The following is a 22,431-nucleotide window of genomic DNA, read 5'->3' as shown; positions in this document are numbered from 1 at the left end:
AGTCTTTGAAAATTGTTTAAAGTACTGTATACATGTAAAGATGACCATTACTGTTTTAATCTGAATCTGGCCAAAGCTGGTATGGAATTCCAAGTGAGATTAGAAAATATTTCACTAAAAAATTTAAACTTTGAGAGTAAGGGAATAGGTACATATTCTAAGGCAAAGAAATCATGCCAGCAAAAAATATAGTAGAAAATGAATAATGATTATCCAACAGTTCAGCATAAAGAGATTTTATTATGTCTCTAAGGGACAGAGATTAGGGTACAACTAGAAATCCCCACTGAAAAATGGCTTCTAACGTCAGACTGATGAATTTAGTCTTATTAATATTTACCAGAAAATCACTACAAGGCTTTGGTACAAAGTACTAAAATCATGAACATGATTATTTTAGGAGGATGAATCTGGTAATTGTATATATGAATCAGAAAAAATGGGAACAGGAAGTTTACCCAGAAAATCAACGCAATTATTGAGGGTTATGATGAAAAAGGCAAAAAGTGAAGAGATGCTCTTTTGGATATTGGGACAAATGCAGAGGGAAAAAATGAAAAAAAGTAGGTTGCTGAAAAAATGGGAGCTTTTGAGAAACATACAATTTTTGTGGGGAGCAAAGAGTTGAAAATGTGTTCACTAACAGACATGTGAATTTAAGGTGAGCTACTCAAATAGAAAGATATTCATTCAAGCTGATCATATGACCATATGACACTCCCTCTAACTTAGCCAAGAAGTTAAGCAGGAGATAGCCATGACGTTGATGACTCCATATAATCAGTCCGTCCCCACTTAATCCACTATCTTCTCTGCTCTCTTTCATGCTCAGTTTAATCTGCTGCAAATGAATGAGTATATAATGACTTAAGTTTTGAATAGCACTGCAACAATCTTTCCTAAATAAAGACCATAGAACTATGACACTTTGATATCATATTTTGTATATAATTGATGGAAAATTTTGAAATCAGAGATGAGGGAACATTAGAAAGGGATCATCCCAGCTACCATACAAACCATGAAATTTTAGCCAGGTGACATCATGTTAAATTTCCTGCCAAACATCATCTTCCACTAAATCGTCCCCTACATAAAGACAATCTGGGAAGTAGAATGAAAACGACTTTAAGTTGTATAGTATACATTTGTGCTGAACTGGTGAGGTTACTTGAGAGGACCGCCACATAACAAGCAATTGATTTCAAGGATCCCAATGCTGCTGTTTTCCTTCCATATTACAGGACCAGATAATGCACAGATGACTATGAATGGCAGCTTGCCTTTTCTCTTGTGTAGTCCATTGGCTGAAGCAATGATGGCAAAGTAATCATTTTTAAAAGACTCACTTAACATGATGACGATCACTGCTATTATCCAAAGAGCTCTGAAACGTGCAATCAGGGATGCAACTTAAATTCTGCAAAGGGTCTCCCTACACCATTGAGTATAAGATTCTCAGCCGACCCAACCACACCCAACCAGCAGCTGTGCTCACATGACCAAGAGTGGCACCCATATTCATAATACCTATCAATCAACCACTCAATATGTATATATAGTTGTCATTCCCACAGTTGTTTATTGTGACATGGGGTGAAAAGAGTATAAAAACAGGACTTGAGATGGACATGTAAGATTCTTAAAACAAATACTTTTTAAAAAAATCAAACTTTTCGTTCTGCGTTAGAAATTATCTTAAAGCTGATCAAAAAAGTGAGAAAAGGTATTAAGAACATCACCATTGTTAACCAATACTGTATGCATTCTAAAACAAATGTAAATAGAAAAATGCATAGATGATAAAAACAATTGCAGAATTGTAACTTCCTGGAGTATTATGATACAAGTATCTATTCAGTGAAAACATACCTTTTACTCAGTGAAGTATATGCTGAAGTTTCTTAAATCTAACTGTCTTTTAAAAGTGTACTTATCTGCCAGATGTGGTAGCTCATGCCTGTAATCCCGGCACTTTGGGAGGCTGAGGCAAGAGGATTGCCTGAGCCCAGAGGTTTGAAAACAACCCGGGCAACTTGATGAGACTTTGTCTCCACAATAAATAAAAAAATTAGATGGGTGATGTGGCATGAACCTGTGGTTCCAATTACTTGAAAGACTGAGACTGCTGTGGCTGTGAGTGTGCCACCGCACTCCAGTCTGGGTGACAGAGTGAGACTCTCACTCAAAAAAAAAAGTACTTATCATTTATGCTATTATTTTGGAAGGTTTTAAATTCAGACTTTCCATTAAATGTGATCTTACAAAGTGCCACAGGTAACCATTCATTAAACCATAAAATAAAAATACAGCCAAGAAACCCAGCTGTCAAAAGCTAAAGATTTTGGGCAATCCCTTCGGGTCCCCTCCCACTGTGAGAGCTTTTCTAACCTTTCAATAAATCCTACTTTCTAAAACAAACAAACAAACAAACAAAAAAACTAAAGATTTCATCACACAATAGAATTACTATGACTTATTTGGGGGAAAAGTTCCATATCTATACAAATGTCCTCTCTACTTATCTCTAAACAATATCTGAGCTGTTATATTTGAATATTTTTCTATGCAGAAGACTTGATAATCACAGAATATTTAAATCAGTTGTCATTTAATAAATGTAAGTTAAATCCTAAAGAAGTTAAGTGGCTCAGACTCCATCAGGACTAAGGATGCTGTCGTTTGTGAGCAAAGTAGACAGCTCTCTCTAATTTACCCTAAAATGGTAGTGACTGGAGTTATGCTGTAATTCTGCTGAATACTACATGCCACATTCAACTGACATACAAATGACTAAGGAATAAAAATGTAAACACAGGAATAATACTTAAGTACAAGTTTCTCCAACCTTAGCAATATCCACATTTTAGATCAAACAATTGTCTGAGGAACAGTGCTGCATGTTATGGAATATTGAGTAGCATTCTTGGCATCTCCCCACACGTGCCAGTAGCACACCCAATCGTGACAACCAAAATTATCTCCAGACTTTGCCAACCAAGGGTCTAATCACTGGGAAGAAAATTGCTGAACTAGACATTTAAAAAATTAAACACATTTCTCGTTTCATCTCTTCGCCATAATCACTTTGGAAACTCACAGAATTTTCTGCTTAATCATCCTGATCCTAAACAGAGTCATTTGAGTTGTCTCCAAGTTTCACATTTCCATCTTACAGGTGGTACCCATGTTTGGATGTCATGTTAATAACGTCATGGTAGTCAATAATCATCTAAGAAAAACACTTCTGAAATAGAAACTTAAAGACTAATAATGCAGCCTATTTTGATTCTCACACAGATTCATACCTGAATTTTTTAGACTTTCCATTTTACCGTAGTTTCATGCCTTTATAATTTTTCTGATATTGTTTCATATGTAAAATATTAAACTCTCTTCATGTTCATTTGTCTTCATAAGTTTGAACCCTTATTTTATACACAGAATATTCTCCATGATTTAGTCTACCATTTTTATCACCTTGAGCCACGAGGTTCTGCAATCTTATTCCTTCTCTCCTTCCTTCCTCGCCATTTTCAGTCCTTTTATTTTCCTCACAAAATGCACCAAGTAAGTAGGCATTACCAAACTTTTGAGTTTAGTGGGGTTTTTTTTAAATGATTATTGCTAATATCAAGCAATGTTCTTTTCTTTTCATGCTGACCTTCGACAAATTTTCTGATGTTCTGAGCAAGGGTCCGGACGCTGCTGGGAAGATTCCAAGGATCTTGCTTGATGTGAAGCCTTAACCTTTTGGGACAACTCAGTTTTGGTTCCATTTCCTGTTGAAATTCTAAATAAATACAGAAAACCTCTGTTAAGCCTCAATGAATTCCCAAGCAATTAAGCCTGTAGGTTCTCAAATCTTTCTTTTATCACTGTTTTCCTATGACTGTTCACATGGTGGTAATTTCTTTTGCCATATCATACCAGAAAATGTATTAAATCTTAAAAAGTCAAACATTAATGTTATTTTCTTATAAATGTTTAAACCAAGAAGCAAATTTAGATAATAACTCTACTTTCAATATGCCAAACTGCATGTGAGAAAGTATTAGCTCTATATGTCCTGTTTTGTTCAGCAACTCACATTTCTCTCACCTCTTCCCCTCTCACCCCGCACTGGGATATAACCAAGTAGGCATTATCCTTGGTTTCAGCAAAAGCTACTTAATATTTAAGTACCTTCAATTAACTCACTTTTGTTCAGCCTGACCCCTGTAAGTATTAAACATTTTAAACTTTCAAAGAAATGTAGAAGATCCTATACAGATTTCTTACATATCTAAAAATTATTGAAATAGAAGTAGTATTTAGTGAATTATAAAGCAAGATTAACAAGTTTTTTCTTCTTATATAGATGTCTTTGCCTCACGACTATATATTGTGTACCATTTTTTGTTTCTCAATTGTTTCTAATACTATTTTTAAAAATCTTACCTTGTAATCCTCGTCCTGGTGTGAGATACTTGGTTTTTTCAAAGGCCCTCATAACAGCTTGCCCTTTTAGGAGATTGGTGATTGAATCCACCTGTCAATAGCAGGATCTCTGAGAGTCACATAACTTTCATGATACATAATAAATATTTCTAGGAGTAAATCTCATAAAATACTTTCCCTTAAAGCAATAATTATTTTTAAAACTCCATGATACTTGCAACATTTATCTTTAAATAAAACAATAGAATAAACCTACCTGATAACATTTGCAATGACATTTCTTACTCTCTTACCACATATTAACACAAAATGTAAATTTACTTCATAAAGTAAAGTAAAAGCTCTGGGATTTTTTTTGAAAGCGAAAAGTTATTGGAATATTTTTTCAAAGTGGTAAAAGCTTCTATTATAAATTTTGGTTATGGCAATGATTTTTTAAAAATGTAATACACCAACATTAGCACCAAACACAATGTTGTGCTTTTTTAAAATTAGTAATAAATGAGCAAGAAATGTCATAAAGTATTTTGAAACCTAATCAAAAAACAAATAATAAGAAGAATGACTTCTGTCAGTATGACTACAATTTTCCAAGGACTAGAAAATACTTGATATTCACAACAATCCTTTAGGGTATGACTGAAGGAACCTTTACTCCTGCTTTAAGTGGTAGAAATTGAAGGAGGGAGGGAGATGGGGAGGGAGGGGAAGAGATGGAGAGAGAGGGAGAGAGAGAGAGAGAGAGAGAGAGAGAGATTCCACACAGTTTAGTCCATGGAAAAAAGAACTACAGATGCCCCGACTGTACCTGACTGAAAAGATACTCAAGGCAGCTATGTATCTTGTCCTGTTTATCATGAGAAATGCGAACACTTAGGGGAAGTTCATCACCTAGACATTAAAAAAAAAAAAAAAAACCCATCAAGAATCATTCATCTTACGTTTAACATTCCAAAATATTTTAATATTAAATAAAATTTAAAAAATTAAACACAAGCTTTTATTTCATACATTAGTTCTCAAGTTGAGAAAAGGAATTCTAAAAGATTTAATTACTCCTAGGATGCCAGATTACTGTTACTTCTGAAACAGGTAAAAGCAGGATGCCTCACAGAAGGGGCACATGCTAATCATTCTTTCAAATGGTGTGTGTTTCTAATGGTTGAAGAATTGAAATAAACTGTATAACTAAAAATTAAGATCTGCCCTAACTGGATGAAAAGAGTTTGTTAACATACACTAATAATATATTATAAGATTTTATATCAAACAGCATTTAACTCAAAATACCCCCCCCCACTACCCTCAAAATCCAATACCCAAATACAAGGCTAGCTCAGTTGCACCTGCTATCTTGGAAATCCTGGGTTTTAAGCCCCCTACCCACCTGCTCATCCCAATACCTCATGATTTCAGTAAAACGTGTTTCTTGTATGCCCATAATCTTTCATAGTACCACAGAGAGCTCAAAAAGCATATATATATATATATATATAAATATATATATATATATGCTTATTTATTTATTTATTTATTTATTTATTTTTTAAGTTGGAGTCTCATTCCTTCGCCCAGGCTGGGGTGCAGTGACACGCACGCTCACAGCCACCCCAGTGTCGACCTTCTGGGTCCAGCAATCCTTCTGCCTCAGGCTTCCAAGTAGCCAGTACACACGTGCGCTACCACGCCCGGCTATTTTTTGGGTGTGTTTTATTGTAGAGACGAGGGCTCGCCAAGTTGCCAAGGCTGGTCTCGAACCCACGGGTTCAGGCAATCCACTCACCTCGGCCTCCCAAAGTGCTGGGATTACAAGCGGAGCCACTGAGCCCGGCCATAAAGCATATCTTAAGATAAAAATTACTTTGCTTTCTTTTCTGTCTTTTAAATTCACTCTCTTTATAATGCGATTGGGAAATTGACTTTATGAAGCACATAGGACAGAAATGCAATACGTGTGGCCACCAACAGTGACTGAAGAAAGGTCAAAATGCACATAGATCAGTTAATCCCTTAAAGTTGTCTCAGGGCTAAATCAACAAGAACAGGGGCCTTCATCAACGCACCTGAGTCCATTTCATCGCTGTGAAAATACGAGCTGCACTGGCTACTGCAAATACTGGTGAAGGAAGCAATGGAATTCCTGTTGCTGTTGCAGTCGCTGAAAAGAGTGAGTTTCGTGTTACTTTCGTTGGCCTGAGTTTTCCTGAAATTTCTTATTATATAAACTTGTGGCTACAGTTAGATGTATTAATATGTTTTATAGAATCTTGTTCAACTCAGTTTTTCTTACTTTCTTGGATTTTTTTTTAGTTGGAGTCTCACTCCATCGCCCAGGCAGTGGCACACTCAATGGCCACCCCAGCGTCAACTTGCTGGGCTCTGGAGGTCCTTCTACCTCAGCCTTTCAAGTAGCCAGAACTATAGGTGCATGCTACCACGACCATCTAATTTTTTGATTTATTGTAGAGATGAGGTCTTGCCAAGCTGTCCAAGTTTATCTTACTTTTAAAAAACATTAAATTCAGCCACATTTCAGATTTCTTAATGTAATTTAATCTAATCCTAAAATGAATTTTTAAAAAATGTACAGTTAGGGAATAAGAAGTCAAACCAAACTTAAAATTCTTCATAATCTATTTGGTGTTCTATACTTATAGTTAGATAATTTGCTAACAGAGACAAATTCTGTTTAATTATTTCTGCCTTTCAACCATTTCTAGTAGCTTAAATTATAATTTATTGGTTACACTCTGAGCTTCCTCAGGGAGGATGGGTTCCTTGTCTGTCTCCAGCTCAGAGCTCAGTACAGGAAAGTGCTTGATATAATGAATGTACAAGGAAAGAACATTTAAAATGTTTGTGTGTGAGTATGGACATATTACAGATTACAGAAAGAGTGCAGGAGATGAAACATTTTCTTTCCTCTCAGAATAAGCATAAGGACTTATTTAACTTTAATAAGGACTTATTTAACTTTAAATTTACATTAAAAATTTTTATCTTAGCCTGGAGGGAGGCTGTCAGCATAACTGTAATTATCTGATAACTAGAACTTGAGGTAAGAAAGTATTTTTAGACATGTAATTTCCCACCAGAACAAAAACTATAGTTCTTATTAAAGAGCAGATTGTTATGCTTAGAAGCTAAAGTAAGTGAAATGGTAAAAATGGTTAATCTGTGTGATCTATTATTAAATCTCCAGGAATAATTAACTCATGTATTCATGAGCAGAGTGGTTAAGAGAGAAACTGTGAAGCCAGACCACCTGGTCTCATGGGTAAACTGTGCCACTGCCCTGGGCCTCTGTTTCTGGATATGTAAAATAGAGTAACTATCAGAATCGGCCACAAATGGTTGATGTGAAATCATCCTCTTTCCCTATGTGTCTGGTGAAAATACATTTTTAATGTTAGTTATTAATACTAGTTTGTGATAAACATCTCTGAGGAGGATAACTTTGATTTAATTAACATTTAATCTATATCTTTTCATTGCAAAACTGTATAGTAAATAAGAGTGAATAAGATAGTTATTACCTTCAGTTAATATAAATGAAATGGAAGATGTTAAAGTCATAATCATATACACATCTTATGTGGCTGGTTATAACAGTCCTCCATGAGGTTTCAGGTGATACAAGGATTCAAGGGAATAAAAGCACGTTCAGTTAAGGAAGTTCATGGGAGAAGATGGCATTTGATAGTCTGGTAGGAAGATAACCACAGTTTGGAGAGAAAGTGTATGGGCTGAATTCTGTGCGCCCCTCCCCTCTTCCCCATTACATCTGTTGAAGTATAATACCTCATACCTTAGCATGTGAACTTATTTGGAGATAGGGTCTTTACAGAGGTAACTGAGTTAACTGAGGTAACTGAGGGCATTAGGTCAAGTCTTTAATCCAATATGACTAGTATCCTTAGAAGAAGGGGAAATTTGGACACAAAGACACATAGAGGGAAGATGATATGACTACACACAGGGAGAAAGAAGATAGCCATTTACATGTCAAGAAGAGAGGCCTAGACCAGATCCTTCCTTCATAGCCCTCAGAAGGAACCACACAGCCAACTTTGGTTTCAGATTTCTAGTCTCCAGAACTGTGTGATAATAAAGTTCTGTTGGTTAAGCCATCCAGGTTGTAGTACTTTGTTACAGCAGTCCTAGAGAACTAATACGGAAGGTATTAAAAGGAAAAAAAAAAGTTGGTCAGGGAGGTGGGTAAGTGAAATTAGTTCAAATAGCTAGGAACATAGAATGTAAAAAGAAAAAGGATAAATAAGGCAAAAAGAACTTATATTTGCTGTTCAATAAACCAATGATCAGAAACAGGTATTTGAAAAAAATATTAATGAATAGGCACAATTTTCTTATTTGCTACACAAACCATATGTAGGACAAGGTCAAATTAGGTTCACACAGCTGGAGAAAAAAACATTTTTTCCAAGTTACTCAAATTATAAAAGGGAAGAATTTGAAAGACTATGCTGTCCCATTATAGGTTATCTGAGGTTGGTAATAACAGATTATTTTGAGAGGCAATTAAAGAAGCAACAACAATCAAAAACGTTTTTCAAGACCTTTGTGGAAAATACAAGATCACGTTGGACTCTGTTTATTTATCAAATGAGTTTGAGGAATTACTGAATTACCTGTAAGAGTCTCTGTTGCTGATGGTATCATGACCTGAATCTTCCTGCTCATCACCTGCTACATTGAAACAGACTCGTTTGCTATTCCTTTCTCCCTTTTCATTGTCACTGTCTGTTGGTATTATGCTCTCTGATGTCTTACGTTCCAATTTAGGAGAGTATGTTATTGAAGACAGAAGGCTGCAACGTGATATTTTAAAAAATAAGTGCACATTTTCAAACTGTCTGCTATAGACAACTGCCTAATTGGCTGAAGATGATAGGCTTACAAATATTTCTAGAGTTTCTCCATGTTTCACATCAAATAAATATTCTACTGCATAAAAAGCATGTCAAAGAAAGTTCACTTTTTCTTCTCAGAATAAGTAACAGAAGTGCCATACAATTTAGACCAGAAAACTTCGTTCAAATCCAGGTTCTGCCACTTATAACAATATCTAAAACAGAGCTATGGGAAGTTCTTTTTCTTTTTTTTTTTTTTTGACATTTATAATATGAGAATGATGAGAATAACCAGCTCACATGATTGCTGTGAGAATGAAATGCAAGAAACAAATTCCTGGTGCACCCTTTCCCCTCTAGATGACCACCACCAGCAGCACTATATGAAAGTACTCGGTGAACTTTACTGTGCTAATCAAATGTTAAAACCAAACACCAAATATGCTTTCATATCCTTGCTCATCCTTGATATTAAAAGCCCACCTGCCCCTCTACCGCTGCCTTGGGTTTCTCCCAGGCTTTCTCCATCTGGTAGGGAGAATATCACATTGTTAATTCCTTTATCACTTCCTACAAACAGAAGTGTTGGTTTTAGAGATGATCAGAGACTAAGATGAGTCATAATGCAAGGATATGTGGAATCGGGAGCAACTCCAATGTCATGTGCAATCCAGCCAGGATGAAATGTCACGAATCTGCCCAAATGAAGACTTGGCTCCAGGCTAAAAAGTCACATTAAGACTGAAGTGGTGTGAAATCTGATGAAGACTTTGAGTAGCTGCTGCCTATACCACTCTAGGTCTGAATGTTTGGCTGGGGATGTTTCTGTTAGAACTATCTGACTCACAATTAGGCAAAAATGTGACTTTATTATCAAATAGCATGCTATCAAATTTGCAAAATATGTTAAACCATGTCCAAACACAGGGCCCATGTGTGGCCAGCAATTGTCTTCCCCTTTACTAAATACTTACGACATTCAGTTCCAATCAACAGCACACATCTCGACCCTCATTTTTCCATAGCAATGTAATGTTTGTTTTGCTATTTCAAAACCATGAAAATCTTGTATCTCTTATACATAGCCGTTAATTTCAAACCCAATACTGTGCATTGAGTAAAATCACCTGTTAAGTGATTTCACTAAGTAATTAAACACATTTATGATACCATGCACTGTTCTTGGTGCTGTGGAAAAGCAATTTACAAAACATACAAGAGCCCCTGCCTTCTTGGAGCTCAAAATCTGCTAAGAAGAGACAAACAATAAACAAGTAAACTTTATAGTGTATCTAATGGTGGCAACTGCTAAGGAGAAAAATGAAGAAGAGAAGAAAGCACGAAGCTGCCATTTCAGATTATATAGTCAGGTAAGATTTTTACTGTGAGGTGATATCTGAATAATTTTGGGCATTTTATAGTTTTTAGACAGGAGTAAAAATTGAAGGAGCTTTGTTTCATTGTTCAAGGCCCCGTGGACCTTTTCAGTAACTGAAAACAATGGATTATTTTAAACACAGTTTTTCTATTTGGAGAGATACTTTAATGTCTTCTGAGACAGATTGTGTATTTATTCACCCTCTCCACCCAAAAGATTAAAACATTAGACTAACTCCAATTATCTAAGTTACAGGCTGCATAGACAGATGAACTCTGAATACCAAAGAGGAAAGATAAGCAGGAGTTCTTATTCTGCAAAGTCCTCTGTGCTTATGTATCTTTTAAATTAGAAGTCATGGGGCTAAGCATAAACATTTTCTTTCAGTGTTATATGAATTGTATTCACATATTTACTTTTTATTTAAACCAGCTGCAATTATACTTGCACTGACCCTGTGGGAACAAGTGTTAGGCTTACAAACAAATGATAGAAAAACCGCAATTTCGATGCTATGTTTTTGCATAAAATTTCTAGATATTGAAAAGTAACAGTAGGCATCAAACTATCTTATTTGTGTCTGCAGAAATATTTTCCTTTACTTCCGCTCATATACAATATAAAGCTACCTACTAAAGGCCCATTAATCAAAATCCTCAGCTGTATGCATTCCAGATCTCCTAATGCCATTGATTAATAAAAATTGTTGTACATAGTTTATTGCAACTATATGTCTGCTTTAAACTGTCATCATGATCATATCATCATCATCATTGCTAACATTTGTTGAGCTTTTATGCCAGTCACTAGTATTAAGTTATGTTAATACTTAGGTATGATTTCATTTAACTTCTAAAACCACCTCATGTGGTAGGTATTACTATCACTTTCCCCATTTTATAGGTGAGGTAGGTGAGACACACTGTTACCTACATGTCCTTCATAAATTAAGCATCTAAGTTGCACACTCAGAGTAGGGTGGTCATCAGTGCTGTCCACCACATCCCAGTTCTGTTAAGTACATGACCCGCTGGCATTCCCCTAACCCACCAGGGACAGGCATGGCTATGTGACTTACAGTGTTAGTAGCACAGTGTGAGTGGTCGTGACATAGATTCCTTCTAGGTAGAAGGCTTTATGCCAGTGCACAGTTTGCCTCATTTCCTTCTCCCTGCCAAACAATTAGAGACATTTCAGCTAATGGGAGATCTGTCAGCCTGTCACTCTGAGTGAGGGCAATGTAGAGCAGAGACAATGACCTACGATGGACACGTAGAGGGAGCAAGAAAGAACCTGTGTTGTCTTAAGTCTGTGAGACTTTAGAGCTTTTTGTTAATATAACAATGAAGGGGATAAAAATCAGGTGTTGCACAGAAACTAGGACATGTCTAGGGAAGTACTCCACGAGTAACTGGGCTAGGGGGAGGATTTACATTTGGGGACTAGGCACAGCTTCTCTACCGATGTGCCATTAGCCTGGCACTTGAGTGCCCAGGAGGCCAGGCACGCAGACCTCAGAAGCAGAGCCGACCAGACAGAGCATCCCAAGGTGGGACTGAGTTTATCATTTTCCAGGAACAGAAAGTGGCTCATAAAGCTGGACCTAGATGAACTTAGGGAGATGAACAAGGCAGATGGCCTAGAAACTTGCAGACCACAGTATTTAATAATACTTTATATTGCAACACCACCCGATGGCATCTGCTAAACCTAGAAAATGTCAGAGGGAGGAGGCACAGCTCAGAAGCTCCTCCGGTGGCACTAGTGAGGGATGATGCTGATGCAGTCTACAGTGATGGATACAGATACACTCTGAGGTAGAATCGAGAGAACTTGATGAGGTGTTGGAGGTGGAAAGAAAGAAAAGAGAAGAACCAAATCAGCACCTGGATTCTGGCTTGATGAGCTGAAGAGGTGGGGAATATTTTACTGAGAAGGGGAAGACCTTAACGGGAAGGAGTCAAAACAGATTTGAGTATGAGGAAATTAGCATTCAGTTTTGGAAACAAATATAAGTTGGAGATGTCTGTGATGCATCCCAGTGTTTTCTAACCCAGATCATAGAGAAACTGTGAGACTGAAATAAGTCAATATATGTAATAGTGTAGCTCTGCCTGGAAAATAAGTGCCAGTAACAAATTTTGGTTTTTATGATATTGTGCTCTCTTTCTGTAAATTTACCAGCAAAATGCTTGAAGAAATCTCAAGGATAATACCGACACAACAACACCCTTCCTATCTGTAACCCCGGGGTCACTAACTGTCTTAGGATGCAGTGTGTTCATCACTCAATCTTGAGGCATCTGACACCTGCAAAATGAAGTCTGTTCTCAAAATTCCTATCTTCACAAGGCCCCAGTACTCTTCATTCATTTCTTCCCTGTGAGAATACACAAATCCCCTATTTAAAATTGCATCAAAGGTTTGGGATATGAATTATTTTTCCTTTTGCTTTTTTCCTAGTACATAAGTGTCATTATTCAGAAAATAGCCCATAAAAGGCAAATGTCATTAGCTTCCAAAATGAAACAGAAATTGTAAAGCCTTGGTTACATTTACTACATCATCTTACCTCATGTTACTAGTCAGCAGATTCATCTCTAGTTTCATCTTTGGATCTGAAGCTATGTAGGAGGATGTGGCAAAATGCCTATGTGTTAAAGGAAATTTATTTCTAGGAGAGGTGTTCCCAAGTGGCAGAGTAACCAGACTTTATTATAAGACAAGCTCATATCACTAAGGGTACCTGATCCTAAACCAGGGACAGTGAGGACCAATTAGAGGCCCAAACTTTACCGGCACGTAACTAATCCTGATTTGTACCCCACATCGTTATAATAAAATAAAGTTTAAAAAAAAGACAAACTCAAGCTTAATCCCAGGTCCTTTCATGGAAATGAACAGCTTCTAGAAAGGCTAGCAATGAGACATTATCAGGTAATTTTTCTTAAAACTTGGCAACACATCTGAGATCTGCTTCTCCACAGTGCAGAGACATATTTGTCTGACCAATAATAATTACTATAGGGTAAGAGTTGCTCGGTAACTAGCTTTTTAAATAATTTGTTAATCTGGACTGCACTGTGGCATCTCTGAATACTAAGGACAATAGAAAATCCAGCCAGTTGGACAACTATACTGTTTTAAAGTGGTTATATTGCACATTGAATTATGTGGGACATATTTATATTTAGAATTACATTATGTGGTATACACAGAGAAGACCAAGTTGGTTTCTCCAATCATTTGCTCACTTCACAGCACTTTTCTAATAAATGCACAGTTGAGAAAAGGCTTTTAGAATAACAAAGTGGGGAAATCTTAAGTGAAAAATGATCATCTTAAGTAGTTTTAGTTAATAAAAATAACCTTTTCCTGTAAGTAGTGCTTTAAACAGAAACATTTTAAGCCAAGAAAAGGGAACACCTGGGTTCAAAATTTTTCTTGAAAATATTTCTACATGACCTGAACTTTAAAAAAAATCAATAAATTCACAAAAAGAGCCTGGATAACTGCCAGGCAGTGCTGATGATAGTCAATCCATTAGAGGCTTAGTCTCTGAGCAATGTCAGCTGAGGCACATCAATAATCCTGTCATTGACAAAGGACTCATCCAAAAGGTGGGAATTATAATTCTTGGAACTAAATGTATGGGACTAGTCCAGATGTTCTCTTAAAAATCCCTTTGAGATCTAGGATCTATGATTCCATGCCACTATCTTTTGCCTTATTACTCAAGATTCTTCCATACACTTTCTGAATACCTCAGGGGGAAGAGAACTGGTTTCTAAAATAGAACATATAATATAATAAAATCCCATGTATTAAATAAAGTAAAATATATTGCCCTAACTATAGACTTCTCTGTCATGAGGATTCCAAGACAATTCGAAAGTATTATATATTTGCTTAAAAACAGTCTCCTGTTCTCTTGGCAATCTCAAATTATTTAATTTACCTGTAAATGGGGAAGTCACAAGAAAACATGCAAAATGTTATAATTAATTTTTTAAAACCGTTGTATTAGACATAAGAAAACTGAATCTTAATTCTAAAACTTCAGAAAAAGTGTATAGTAAACAGTAAATACTAAAGATGATTTTAAAAATACAATGTATCAAAACATGGTGATTTTTATTTCTAGATTTCAAAGATGAGTCAAACAAGAGATATGTAATTATGAATGCAACAGTGTAATGTCTAATTACAATCAAGCTTGGAATAAGCTCTAAACATTTTGTGCCAGAACTGAATTAATTATGGAAATATGTATAGGATGATATGTGTGTATGAAATAAGCAGTACACATCTAGTAGCAATTTAAATTCACAACTTCATAAAGAGAGCACAATAAAAAGAAGATACCAGTGTTATACCATTTTTAGAATCTACCAACTTTGGATATATTCAATAATTTCCATCCCTTGAATAGATGAGCAAGCATGATATTAGGCACTAAACTGACTGCTTTCTGTATTAATTTGTACAATTTCCACCACAAACTTGTAATTTATTATTACTCATTCACTCCTGTAGATGAGACACTGAGCTACTGGAGCCATTTTGACTATACAGAGCTGCCTTGACCAGATGAAGCACTGTCACATACCATGATGTGACAAGTCATCCTACAAAGTTCAGGCAATTCTCCAACCGTCAAATTCTTAAACAAGAATTAGAGCTGATTTCTTTGGAAAAGTGCTCATTAGCTGCCTCTACCATCTCTTATTAAAATGACTGGTAGAGCTATTTAGATTATCGCTTAGCAGGCCATTAATTCAACCAGAACAGAAAAAAGGTATTTATCCTAGAGATACATAATTTTGCACTTGCTCATTTAACATGTTAAGTATACTTTATAACTTTCATAAAAATCTACTGCTCACATATGCACCAAACATTGTATACTGAACTGGAAAGGACACAAAGAAAGCCCCATACAAAACTGGTACTCTTTCAAACATATTTTTCAAGGTACTATTTTCACATTGAGATTTTAGTGGGTTTTTTTAAATTGTTTTTGTTTTTTATAAGTTGAAGTTTCACTCTGCTGCCCAAGCTGGAGTGCAGTGGCATGCTCACGGCCACTGCAGCCTCGACTTGCTGGGCTTAGGCAATCCCTGCACCTCAGCCTTTCAAATAGCTGGAACTATATAGATAGGGGTGTGCCACTATACTCAACTAATTTTTTTTTGTATTGTAGAGATGAGGTCTCACCAAGCTGCCCAGGTTGGTCTCCAACCCCTAGGCTCAGGCAATCCTCTCTCCTCAGCCTCCCAAAGTGCCTGGATTACAGGTGTGAGCCACTGCACCTGGCTTAGTGGTTTTGTATAAGACAGAATTTTGTGATTTCTCTTCCCTGGTGTTAAACACTTATTTAAAAATACACACACACACACACACACACACACACATACACACACACACACACACATATATATTTGGTAAAATATACATATTTACATTTGGCAAAATCTTGTATGAGGTATTGGAATGAAGAGACTCTATGATCAGTACAAATCCCCTACAATCTAAAACTAAAGAGAGAATGAATGAATTTTTCCAAAGTCACCTTTTCTCCAGCTATTTTATTAGGCAAACTTAAATGTAGAGTATAAAATACTTACTCATCTATTTGACAAACACATATCTCCACCTCTTTCAGTGCGGTCTGAAGCTTGCCCAGCAGTTTCTGATAGATGTCTTGGGTTTCTAAGTCTTCTTCTTTTAACAGATACCTGAGCCCATGACCATCTTGCTGTCCCAGGGACAGACCTGAAGGGGCCGCCATGGTGGTAATAGTATGCTGAATATACACCATAGGGCTCAGTTTCCCTGAGGAATTAGAATCAGTCCATAGTAATATTTATTACCTTTAACTTATAATAACAATCCAGTCCAATTAATTTTATTTTTTTAAGTTAACAGATAAAATTATATGTATTACCACGCACAACTTGATGCTTTAAAGTATATGTACATTGTGGAATGACTAAATCTAGCAATTAACATGTACATTACTTCACTTAGTTATCATTTTTGTGATGAGAACACTATATCCACTCTCTCAGCACTTTTCAAGAAACAATACAGTATATCGTTAACTATATTCGCCATGTTATACTATAGATCTCTTGAACTTCCTCCTCCTTTTTAACTGAAATTGTTTATAGCCTTTGATCAACATCTTCCCAACCCCCTAGCCTAACTACTCAGCCCCTGGTAACCACTTTTCTACTCTCTACTTCTATGAGATCAATTTTTTAAAGATTCCTCATGTAAATGAGATCATGCAGTATTTGTCTTTGTGTGCCTGGCTTATTTCACTTAAAATAATGTCCTCCAGGTTAATCTATGTTGTCATAAATGACAGGATTTCCTTCCTTATTATGGCTGAATATATATATATATCTCACATTTTCTTTATCCAGTCCAATTAATTTTTGAGGTTCAAAATTATATAAAATAAAATGCTGATCCCATGCTTAATTTAATTCAGGAATTAAAGCTTGTGGTGAGCTATAATTAAAAGCTAGAAAGACAGTTCAATCCCTTGTCCTGTGAAGATACAGAATGACATTGTACATCTCTGCAGCTGTTCCCTGGGTACTTTTCTCAAAGCTAAAAGACCATTTCAGATTAGTGACTTTCACAGCAAGATGAACTGTGCCTATCATATATATGAGGGAGACAAGAGCAATGGTCTTTCTTAGAAAAAAAATTTTAAATGCCTAACTCCATTTTCATTCACAATACACTTATGCATAATTGTAAAAATGATTATAGTGAGAAATCCTTTCTTTATAAAAATTTAGTCTTGTTTGCAGAAATCTATCAGGTGTCAGAGATGCAGGAATTGTTATGATCGCCTAAATTACTTTTCATGATTTCAAAATAGGGTTTCAAAAGCTAACATATATACCTTGCTCGGAAGATTTATTTTCTTTATCATGAGAATTATGCTTCCTACTATCCAATTGGACACCAAATGCACTCCCCAGGGAGGTTGATGTTTTGGGATAAGAAACTTCCATCACATTGACATGGCAATTGGTAGGGCAGAAATCGCTGCTGTGCAGTGGGGAGATTTTAGATTTGGCCTGTTTAAAAGTGGGCCAGGCTCTATTCTTCAGTACACGAGAAAACTGTAATTAAAGAAGAAATAAAAAGCAGTTGAATACACAATAATAACTCAGAGATTTCATTTGCATCACCCATAACAAAATCAAAAGAAAATTAAATCATGTCAACTGGAACGAGTGAAATAAATTATACATTGCTAGAAGTTAAATAGTTATTTCAAAACCCAAACATTCTTAACAAAGCAAAGCAAACTAAGCAGCAAATGCATTTGATTCCTATGAAATTCCGATTGCAAGTTAGGTGCTAAAATAAGTGAATTTCAATGATAAACACAATTTACTAGGACTCAAATCCATAGGGTCCTAGGGAGTCTAGTAGAGAAACTGGCATCCCTGGGATACCAGGATAGGAACGAGATCTTCCAAACAAGGCAAAATGGCGAAATAAGGTAGCTACCAGCTCAAGGGTGAAAGAAGAGGGGCTTATTCCAAACACAGAAAGCCAATCCAAAGCATGAGTCTGTGTGCAGGTCAGACAGCAAGGTGTGGTGGTTTGGAACCAGAATGGCAGGACAAATCTATTTCCCATGCCTCCTGTTAATCACTATTGAACACTGGGTCAGGATCAACCTGAAGACTGGTGTGCATTCTGCTTTTATACCATTGAGAATGACTGATATGACTTCAAGAGGTAGATAATCCATTGCTTCAAACCTCAACATGATTTCCATTCAAATCCATCTACTCTTCGCCATGGCCTATAGCTACTGCCAGTCTGATCTTCACATAGCTTATCTGTATCAAGCTCTCTCCTCCTTGCTCCCTAAGCTATTTCTGGTCTTCACTTAGTTTCCCTCACACACTATTTATCTACTCACGCTGGGCCTTTGTACAAACTATTCAGTGGTCCTAGAATTTTCTTCTTCCTTTATTACTGAACTTTTCCCCATGCACTTTCTAATTCTATCAGATCACCAAGAGGCCTTCTCTGATGACCTCTTGGCCATTCTTGGCTACATGAAAGGTTGCAGCACACTGTAACTCTCCTTACTGTTATAAATAATTTTCTTATTTCTAGCTCCCTGGCAGATAGTAAACTCCAAGAGGGTAATGCCTATGTCTGTCCTGCACAACTACAAGTAGGTGTTTCATAGAGCTATACTGAACTGTAGTCTCAAAAGCAAGGGACTGAGAGTCACTGCTGTGTTCTACTATGGCTGTCACAATAACTGATGTGATGTTGGGCAAGTCGGTGTCTTTTCATCATTCTTAGTAAAATAAGAGATATTGATTAAATAATGTCTATGTTCTCTTCTCCCTTGAAAACTATAGCCATAACCCTACCTATTTATTCTACTGGTAGAATAATAATTTTGGCATGGAAAATAATAAAAATTAAGGCTACCACTGGTCAGTGTCTAGACATAGACTCTGTCTAACATTTCTAGGTTAAATTAAAAAATTAATATCAAAAATCACATTTCATAATTATCAGGGTACCATAATGAATATAGACTCTCTTATGTGTATAAACACAAGTGTATATGCAATGTGTGCATACACACACACACACACACACACACACACACACACACACACATGTATAATGTTTATATCAAACTATGTATTCAAATTAAATTTCAGAAGTTGTGTTGCTCAGTCAAGTACAAGGACACACCAGGAATCTAAGTGGAACTGGACTGAAATGCAGGAAGTTTTTAACAAAATTATGCAAATTTAATAATAACATATAACAAAAATATTCTAAACACTAAAAGAAAGAAAGGGATTTGAAGAATTCCTGACCCATCTCCCTCATTTTACTAAAAAAGAAACTGTGACCTGGAGAGTTATGAGGGACAGACCTAGACTCTAAGGTCAGAGGCAAAATTTCAGTCAGAAGTTGTTTTCATTGATGTTGCATGAAAAAAATCTCAGATAAGGTACCCATGGCACACCCAAAGGCATGTAAATCAATTTCATTAGGTCATGGCATCTACCATAATGGGAAGTTAAGCCTGTTTGGGCTTCTTCTATTTTGATCAATTATTCATTCATCCAAAAGTAGGAAGAGAGGCATCTATTCCAGACCCTGTGCTCAATGCTGGAGATACTGACTTTGCCCTCATGGAGTTCACGATCTAGCAGGGACATAGGAAAAAGCAATGTAATACTATTGTTAAATACAATAACAATATTATTACAATTATATGTAGCATATGTATAATACAGTATACATCACTTAACAACAGGGATACATTCTGAGAAATGCATCATTAGGCAATTTCATTGTTGTGAGAACATCATAGATTATACTTACATAAACCTAAATGGCATAGACTACTATGCACCTAGGCTATATGGTATAGCCAATTTCTTCTAGGCTACAAACCTGTACAGCATGTTACTGTACTGAATACTGTAGTAACTGTAACACAATGGTATAAGTGTATCAAAACATAGAAAATGTACAGTAAAAATATGATATTATAATCTTATGGGACTCTGTCACATATGAGGTCCATCATTGACTGAAAGGTTCTATAGTGCATGACTGTATATACACACAATTATATAATAAACATATAAGCCAGATATTTTGAAATTTAAGTATGTGCTGAGAAGGAAATACAAAGGATGATATAATGAAATGTTACTAGAGTGATCAAGGAGAGTAGGGGGGAGATTCCTTTGCCATGGGGAAAAATTTCCTATGATTTTCTGACCTGTATCTCAATGTGAATGCCCGTGAATGCAGTATGTTCCCTTCCTCCTATGCTAGAAAGGGGTGTGTCTAAAAGTGCCTAAACTCTTCTAGAAGAGTAAGAGTCAGAGAGAAGCCCTCTCTGCTAAAAGCCTCTCTTGAGAAGAAAGGTCCTTGGGAATGCAGCATTGCTTTTTCTTCTGGGTTTGACCCCAGGAGAAGAGAAGCTAGCAGGACAGACCCCACAGTCACAAGTACTAGAAATGTACTGGATACATTTTGAAGATCAAAACTGTACTTCCAGACAGCATACTCTGCTATGAAACCATGAGACCTTTTTGAAACTTGAAGCTAAAATGCGAAGGTACAGTTCATGGGTTGACTGCAATTCATGCACGAGCATACACTCTGTGCCATAGTAGTAAATGGCTTATAAACATCAAACTGCCTTTTTAGCAACATCAAAGGAAACACTGAGCTCATTGATCTGCCTTGGAGAAACTCCCAAGGCAGGGAGAGCTATTTTCTTTAAATAAAAGCTGCAATTGTGCAATAAAGAAATGCACAGGGTATGAAGAGAGGTGGGTTGGGAGGCACAGGCTTTAGACCTGTTATGGACAGCAGAGCCTAATTTATTGCCACCTCTATTCACTTATTTAACAATGGCATAGAGAGGTCTCTCTGTGCATTAGGCACTGCTCTCCACCTGCTGGGAAGCATCAGTGAACAAAACAAGATTCCTGCCTTCTTTCTGGGAGGTTACATTCTAACGAGGGGAAAGATAAACATTAAATGCAATAAGCCAATTGTACAATGGATGTTAGGAGATGGTAAATGTAATTAAAAACAAAACAGAGCAGAGTAAGAGGGTTGGAAGTTTCAGAGATGAAGTAAAGGATGGATTGTCCGTTGTAATCAAGTTGGTCAGGGTAGGCCTCGCTGAGAAGCTAATGTTAAAGCGAAATCTCAAAGGAGGGAAGAGTTAGAAATGTGGACATCTGGGAAAGAATCATTCCTGGCAGGGGGAACAGCCAGGGCAAAAGCCCCAAGGCTGGTGTGTCCACGGTACGTCAAGAAGACCACTGTGTCCAGTTCAGAGAGTGAGGGGGGAAGCAGAAGAGGTAATGAGTGGAAGGAAATCACGGATGCTGTAGGACCTCAGACCATAGGAAGGATCTGGCTTTGACTGTGATCGGAATGCACAGCCATGAAGGACAACTGTGGGTAGGCACCAGGGCAGCAGGGAAACCACTTATGGGAGACAGAGGCCCACCCGAGACCACCAGCAATAGAAGCACCTAGGGAAGGTTGCATAGTTTGAAGAAAAAGCCAGGTGATTGGTGTGAGAGAAGTGTATTCAAGATTTTAGGCTAAGCAACTAGGAGGAGGGTTGTAATCCTGAGACAGAGAAGACAGCAGAAATGACAAACTGCAGGGTGGTGGGGAGGGGGAAGGGAGGGATGAGGAGCTCATTTTGCACATGTAAAGTCAGAGGTACCTATTAAACCCAGATGGCTCAGTGGCCCAGGAGACTGAATATCACCAAGGCCTCGAGAATGAGTGAGAAAGGGAGAAGACCAAGTTCTGAGCCTGGAGGCTTTACCAATGAAGAGGTGGGGAAGAAAAGGAGGAACCAGCACAGAACACTGTGAATGAGCCACCGACCGAGAAAGGACAAAAGCAAGGCATATGTGTCACAGAGAACTGCTAAATGGAGGTTTATGGTCAAGTGCATCCTACTAAGACAAGGAATACAATGAGAACTCTGGCAAAATACAGCTATTTCAGTTACACAGAGGGGACCAGAACCCCACTGGTGTGTGGAGGAGAATAGTGAGTTTACTTGCCACAGCAGGTATAGACAGCAGGTAGAAATAGCTCTTTCCAAGAGAGAGATCAAAGAAACGGAACAGTAGGTAGAGAGGAGTGTGGGGCAAGGAAAGTATATTTTTAATA

General features: G+C 36.9%; 1 protein-coding gene across 1 annotated transcript in view; it reads right to left on the bottom strand.

Annotated features, from left to right (window-relative positions):
* Positions 1 to 22,431, bottom strand: part of PREX2 (phosphatidylinositol-3,4,5-trisphosphate dependent Rac exchange factor 2) — a 264,759-nt gene that overhangs the window by 107,895 nt on the left and 134,433 nt on the right. The window contains exons 24-30 of the mRNA XM_008062862.1: positions 17,612 to 17,834; positions 16,317 to 16,524; positions 9,090 to 9,269; positions 6,504 to 6,598; positions 5,249 to 5,331; positions 4,441 to 4,531; positions 3,665 to 3,793 (exon numbers count right to left, since the gene is read on the bottom strand). Coding sequence (XP_008061053.1) covers positions 3,665 to 3,793; positions 4,441 to 4,531; positions 5,249 to 5,331; positions 6,504 to 6,598; positions 9,090 to 9,269; positions 16,317 to 16,524; positions 17,612 to 17,834 — 1,009 coding nt within the window. The remainder of the gene's footprint in view (positions 1 to 3,664; positions 3,794 to 4,440; positions 4,532 to 5,248; positions 5,332 to 6,503; positions 6,599 to 9,089; positions 9,270 to 16,316; positions 16,525 to 17,611; positions 17,835 to 22,431) is intronic.

Source organism: Carlito syrichta, unplaced genomic scaffold, assembly GCF_000164805.1.
Source record: "Carlito syrichta isolate Samal-C Ts95f unplaced genomic scaffold, Tarsius_syrichta-2.0.1 Scaffold305870, whole genome shotgun sequence".
NCBI lineage: Eukaryota > Metazoa > Chordata > Mammalia > Primates > Tarsiidae > Carlito > Carlito syrichta.
The sequence above is the reverse complement of the archived record's forward strand: the minus strand, read 5'-3'. Positions and strand labels throughout refer to the sequence as shown.